General features: G+C 39.2%; 1 protein-coding gene across 1 annotated transcript in view; it reads right to left on the bottom strand.

The window, feature by feature from the left end:
• Positions 1–2,209: 2,209 nt before the first annotated feature.
• LOC103200354 (steroid transmembrane transporter SLC22A24-like) overlaps positions 2,210–7,117 on the bottom strand; it is a 40,135-nt gene continuing 35,227 nt past the window's right edge. Inside the window, exons 8-10 of the mRNA XM_007944853.1 lie at positions 4,353–4,461; positions 3,711–3,914; positions 2,210–2,267 (exon numbers count right to left, since the gene is read on the bottom strand). Of these exons, the coding sequence (XP_007943044.1) occupies positions 2,210–2,267; positions 3,711–3,914; positions 4,353–4,461 (371 nt within the window). The remainder of the gene's footprint in view (positions 2,268–3,710; positions 3,915–4,352; positions 4,462–7,117) is intronic.

Here is a 7,117-nt window from a genome sequence, read left to right as displayed (position 1 = left end):
TCATTTACCTTTGGTACTTCCATAGCTGGGCTTGTTTCTGGGTTATGTGATCATGTGTGTTAATAGTCAGTTATTGTTTGCTGTTGTTGCTTCTCTGTTCAAAGGACTCCCTTTAGCATCTCTTGTAAGGTTGGTCTGGTTTTAACAAATTCCCTTAATTTCTGCTTATCTAGAAATGTCCAATTCTTGGTTGGAAATTTTTCTCTTTCAGGGTTTTATATATACCATCCCATTGTCTTCTTGCTTGCATGGTTTCTGCTGAGAAATCTGGGCTTAGTCTTATTTGTTGCCCCTTGCAGGTAACTTTTCATTTTTCCCATGCTGCTTTCAGGATTCTATGTTTGTCTTTGGTTTTGGTTGAGTTTGATGATGATATATCTTGGTGATTTTCTTTTGGGGTCTATCATGTTTCGGGTTCATTGGACTTCTTGAATGGATATTTTCTCATCTTTCATCATACCAGGAAAATTCACTTCCAACAGATCATCAACAATTTTCTGTATGGTTTTATTTGTCTCTTCCTGTTCTGGAATTCTGATTACATGTAGATTATTCCTTTTGATAGTATCCCACATGAACCTTTGGCTTTCTTCATTTTGTTTTGATCTTTTTTTCTGAATGATCACCTTCTAAACAAGTATTGAGATATTTGTGTTCAAGCTCACTAATTCTGTCTTCCATTGATTTAATTCTACTCCTTTGTCCATTCAATATCTTACCTATTTCTGAAAATTTAGCATTAATCTTCTGGATTTCTATGTGTAGATTTTGAATCATTTCTAATTTTTCATTTATTTTGTCCTTGTATTGTCTTTTGAAATTGTTGTAGGGTTTTCTCTGTGTTTTCCTCAATTTTGTCAGTGTTTTCCTTGATCTGTCTCTCAATTTGTTGAAGGTACCTTAATATGATTCTTTTGGATTCCTTATCAGGGAGTTCCAATGCTGCGTCTTCCCCAGGGATGTGTTTTGGGTCTGTATCCTGGTCCCTTGTTTCTCTGCTTTATCTTGCTTCTTTGTGTGGACTGTGATGCTCTGTTGTCTCCAAGGCTTTGTGACATTTTTGTGTTTATATTTAATTGGTAATTGTATGTTGGAGTGACTTGCCCACGATTTTCATTTTCTTTGCTTTATTTGTATGTTATCTGTACAGGCAGGGTACTGTGTTGTGATCCTTTATTCAGTAGTTGGCACCACTTATACACTCACCACCTGTCTCCTTTTCCATTGTCAGCCTCCCACATGTCCCTGCCATCCTTGGCAAACAGAGCGTATTCTTAGGTCCCTGGAATCTGAATGAGAATGCTGTCACTTTAAAATCCAAAATGGGCACCACTTGTAAAGATTTTAAATGGCTGTGCCCTCAGTCACTTTAAATATCCAAAATGGCCACCCCTATAAACATTCAAAATGGCTGCACCCTCGGTCAGTTTAAATATCCCAAATGGCTGTCCTTGTAAACAATCAAAATGGCTGTGCCCTTTGGACAGCAGAAAGTCCACAGTTCAGGTTGTCTCCCTGCTTGCTGTTTCCCTTCCTAGTCATAGGCCATCAGCACAGTCATCCCTGGAGCCCTTGGCAACCAGAGCTGATCTTTAGGTCAATTCTCAGGTCCCAACACTACTTGGAAATATTCAGGCTCTTGGTCCCATCAGAGTAGCTAACAGTCCACTGCTCTGACTGTCTCTGTACTCACTGTTTTTGTTCAGGTTTTTCCACTAGTTGGTGTCTAATTCACTTCTGTATACTTCCTTTCAAAGCTCAGGACTCCAGGATTATCTTCTGTATCTCTGTCAATGGGTTTTTTTCTTTTCTTTGTTAAACAGGGTCTGTGTCACTTCTCTGCCTATTCCGCCATCTTATGAGAAGTCCTATTACCATTTTTATTATTGTAATGTTTTAATAAAGAAAATATACTTCATCATTCACCAGCCATCTCCCCTTTCATGCTATGATCCTATTCTTTCTAAATAATCTTGACTATTATTAATTTTTAGGTAAATTTGGAATGATTTCCAGAAAATATGAGATTGTCTTATGGATTCCTTATATATATGAATTATTTTGAGGAAATTGACATAGTTAGTGCCAAATTATGAATGACATCCATCTGTCTATTATACATTTTGACTAGTTTTGAAGGTGTAAAGGAATACTCTTGATCTCCTCATTTTGCTTTGCCTTCGATCAACAGTCAACTCTTGAGAACTCCTTAAAACTGGGTTACTTTCATGGAAGTTTCAGCCTGTTCTGCTTTTCTTGAGTCTCTTCTGTTGGGAAAAAGGAACACAAACCAAATAATTGTATATGTTGTACAGTACTTGTACAAGTTGATCTTTTGCCCACACACTTTGAATGACTCAGGAATTAACCACCTAAGAATTAATGTGAAAGATAGAAGAGCTAATTAACACTATTATTTGACAATCTTGTGCTGGAAAAGGCTCTGCTACCGGGTTAGTCCTGGGTAGTCCTGGGTAGGCAGCTTTGAATGTTATAACTTTCACCATTGTCTCTTTAGACTTGCCTGTGGCCAATGACATCTTCAGAAAGTCAAAGAGATGGTTGAAAATGTTAAGGGCATTTTCTCATTTTTTTCCCCCTTTAAAAATCTCTTTTCTTATTTTCTTAGTTTTTCTCTCTTCAACATTTCCACCTTCTGTGATAGCAAGATTGACTAAATTTCACAGGCATCTTAAATGATCTATTTCCTTCAAATACATTGTTATTTTTACAAGGAGGATCTTGTTCTGTCTGCTATGGTCTCCAAATTATGCCTTGACTGAAGCAGCAATCAAGTTTGCATTCATGAGGCAATCTCTTTATTTTTCCCACAATATACCAGGCCCTCATTGGACTAATGGGTGAGTAAGCCAGAGGGAGAGAATAATACAGTTGGATGGATCTTAGCAGATTCGTGAAAAAACACAAAGGGTGTTTCTCCCATGATGGCAGAGAGTATGTTCCATGCACAACAAAGCTAATTCTGTCCTCTTCTAAACCTACTGGTGTAGATTGGACAGAGCTCTTCAGTGCTATCTACCACCAGCTGCATCAGAATAGAACTGTGCTTGGCTGAGTTTTCAATGGCTGACTTTTCAGAAGTAGATAGATAGCCAAGTCTTTCTTCCGAGGTGCCTCTGGATGAACTTGAACCTCTAACCTTTCAGTTAGCTGCTGAGTTGGTGGATTGTTTTCACCACCTGGAGATTCTTCTGTGCTATCTAAACAAAAACAAACAAACAAAAACCTCAAACCTGCTGCTGTCAAGTCGATTTTGACTCAGAGCCTGTGGTATCTAGAGAGCTTCAAAAGGAGTCTGACATCATTGTATCTAAGGGTTAGGCTACTTCTGAACTAACGGACAAGGACACAAATGGAAATTACCTAGGTCTATGCCTGCCTGAAGGACCAAACTGAGAAGTAAATCAGTTGTCATTGAGTTGATTCCAGCCCATGGTGACCCCATGTGTGTACATTAGAAGTTCCCTGACCTTCCAGAAGCACAGAGCTAGACTTTTCTTCTGAGATGCCTCTGAGTGGGTTCAAAAGAGGTGGCTTCAAACTGGCCATCTTTTGGTTAGTAGTTGGGTGCTTAACTGATTGTGCTGCCCAGGGGACTCCTGTAGAGGGCCCCAAATGGCCTTCTGCCTTCCCCATCGTAACCCTATAGCACACAGCACCCTCAAGAGGCAGCTGGAGGGTTTACTCACTCGTTTTCCACATCCTGGAAGATGTCAGGGAGAGGCTGATTCCTGGTTTCAGGAAGGAGAAGGACAACAAGGCCTGCCAGGATGGGCAAGACTCCATAGATGATCCAGGGCAGGGGGGCAGAATACACTACTAGGATCATCAAGAGTGGAGCTATGACTGCCCCACACCTACTGGCCATTGAATTGATTCCTCCAGCTGTTGCCCTTAGAGTACAAATGACAATAACAACAAAAAGTCTTGTTAAAGTCTATACATGTAAGTTCTCATCAAATACACTCATTTTCATTTTATTAAAGGTGGACAACACAATTGTTAAATACATGGGCTCAGACAGAAAGCCTTCAGTTATGGATTTACCTTTAGCATTATCATGTTTGTAACTGCTTCTTCATTATTAACATAGAGCTATCAATAGCACTATCTTGTAGACTGGTTCTTAAGATCAAATGAGATGATGCATTAAAGGACTTGGCATAGTATCAAGCACCAAGTCAGCTTTAATAATTATTGGCTATAAGTAACTGTCATCATTTCTATTACAATTGATTCCTTCTGACACCTAAACAATTTCAGTATTACTCCCAATGTCAATTAGGAAAGTCCTGTTTTGGACCTAGAGAGATGATCTATTAGCTCTGTACCTGCATACAGTGGGGATGAGTTCCTGGTGGTGGATGGAAGAACTAGTGCTGACGACACCAAAAGCTCCAGCTCCCAACACTGCTAAAGCTACACGCAGTGTCCGCATTTCTGGAGAAAGGAAGTCCAGTGAGGCTTAGGAAAATCAGGCTGAAGAATCCATCAACACCCAAATAAATGGGAAAAAACTCCATTGGGGGTGAAATAGATGGTAGATAAAAGGCATCCAGAGACTACAGAATGATTGATAAACTGAGGATCAGAAGCTTAAGAACATATTATGGCTTAAACTTTGAATGAAAGATCTAAATTACTAGCTTCAACTCTCTCCCAACATTTGAGTATTGCCAGTGAAAGAGAGCTCTGGTGGCATAGTGCCTAAGGCATTTGATTGCTAACCAGAAGGCTGGAGGTTCAAACCAGCTACTCCTCAGAAGGAAGATTGGGCAATCTACTTCCTTAGAGATACCGCCTCAGAAACCCAAGGAGGGCTCCCTATGAGTTGAATTGAGTTGATGGCAGTGAGTTTGGGTTTTTTATTTTGGTTTAGTGAAAGAGAGGGGGAAAGAAGAGTCAAGTAAATATATATAAATTCACTCTGATATTCTGATATTTTCTGGGCACTTTTATGAATCCCTGAGTGGCAAAAAAAGTGCAAATATTTGACTACTAATAAAATGTTGATGGTTCACACCCACCCAGAGGCACTTTGGAAGAAAGGTCTGACAATCTGCTTTGGAAAGGTTGTTGTTTTGTTGTTGTTATGTGCTGTCGAGTTGGACATGACTCATAGTGACCCCTCATTGGGAAAGGTAACCGCCTTAAAAACCCAATGGAGTGCACTTCTACTTCTCACACATGGTGTCACTATGAGTTGGAAGCAATGTAATGGAAGCTGTTTTTGTTTTGTGCACTTTTATGGAACATGGGCCTCCATGTAGATAATAACTGAGTAGTTTAAGACTTACCACTTCTCTGAAGAGTTTAAATTTAAGAGTACAGAGATAATTTTTGAATTGGGGCTTGGAGCTCTGGTAGCATAGTGCCTAAAGCAGTTGACTGCTAACCAAAAGGCTGGCAGTTCAAACCCACCAGCCACTCCTCAGAAGGAAGATGGGGCAATCTACTTCCGTAGTTATACCACCTCGGAAACCCAAGGAGGGGTCACTATGGGTCAGGTCGACTTGACAGCACATAACAACAGCAACAATTACTTCAGACAGTAATAAAAGGACTGGATTTATCTGGGATGATGATGTGAGAAGAAGCAAGCCCTAGAATAATAATTTAGGATTTAAAAAATCTAGCGTAAGGACCCACCACTTGTCTGTTAATGTGTTGTACTGTGGTGTCTTGTGTGTTGCTTTGAGGCTGGAGACTATGCCACTGGTTTTCAAATACTAGCAGGGTCAGATATAGTGGACAGGTTTCAATGGAGCTTCCAGACTGAGACAGACTGGGAAGAATGGGACCATGCACTTCTGAAAGAATTGGCTACTGAAAATCTTATGATTAGGTGAAACATTTATGATTCATATTATTATTATTATTATATTACTGGGAAATCATACGAATAGCACTGAAACATTGTCTGATATAGTGTTAGAAGATGAGCCCCTCAAGTTGGAAGGCCCTTAAAATACAACTAGAGAAGAACTCCCTTCTCAAAGGAGGGGCAACCTTAATGATGTGGATGGAGTAAGCTTCTGAGACTTCATTTGCTGATGGGACATAACTCAAAATGAGAACATTGTTTTCCTAGATTCATACTTCATACATTCCATGTTCCAATTATTAATTAATGTTATCTCAATGGGTATTCCGTCAATTCCTGGAAATCTAGGAAAATTGGAAGTTGTAAAAAATGAAATGGAGTGTGTAAAGATCAATATCCTAAGCATTAGTGAGCTGAAATGGACTGGTATGGGCCATTTTGAATCAGACAATCATATGGTCTACTATACCTGGAATGATAAATTGAAAAAGAGTAGTGTCACATTCGTTGTCAAAAAGAACATTTCAAGATAAAACCAATGCTGTCAGTGATAGGACAGTATCCATAGGCCTACAAGGAAGACCAGTTAATACTATTATTATTCAAATTTATGCACCAACCACTAAAGCCAAAGATGAAGAAATTGAAGATTTTTACCAACTTCTGCAGTCTGAAGTTGACCAAACATATAATCAAGATGTGCTGATAATTACTGGTGATTGGAATGAGAAAGTTAGAAACAAAGAATCATCAGAGGTTGGAAAATGGCTTTGTGATAGAAATGACACCAGAGACCACATGATAGAATATTGCAAGACCAATGACTTATTTACTGCAAATACCCTTTTCCAATAACATAAATGGTGACTATACATGTGGACCTTGCCAGATGGAATACACAGGAATCAAATTGACTACATCTGTGGAAAGAGATGATAGAGAAGCTCAATATCATCAGTCAGAACAAGGACAGGAGCTAACTGTGGAACAGACCATCAATTGCTCATATGCCAGTTTAAGCTGAAACTGAGGAAAATTAAACCAAGTCCATGAGAGCCAAAATACGAGCTTGATTATATCCCACCTGAATCTAGAGACCATCTGTAGAATAGAATCTGATGCACTGAACACCAATGACTGAAGATGAGATGAGTTATGGGATGACATCAAGGACAGTATACATGAAGAAAGCAAAAGGTCATTAAAAAGAAAAAGAAGAAAAGAAAAGAAATGGATGTCAGAAGAGGTTCTGAAACTTGCTCTTGAATGGAC

This window comes from Orycteropus afer, unplaced genomic scaffold (genome assembly GCF_000298275.1).
Source record: "Orycteropus afer afer isolate SDZICR_OR568_19922 unplaced genomic scaffold, OryAfe1.0 scaffold00130, whole genome shotgun sequence".
In the NCBI taxonomy this organism is placed as follows: domain Eukaryota; kingdom Metazoa; phylum Chordata; class Mammalia; order Tubulidentata; family Orycteropodidae; genus Orycteropus; species Orycteropus afer.
Note: the sequence above shows the minus strand (reverse complement) of the source record. Positions and strands in the feature narration are given on the sequence as shown.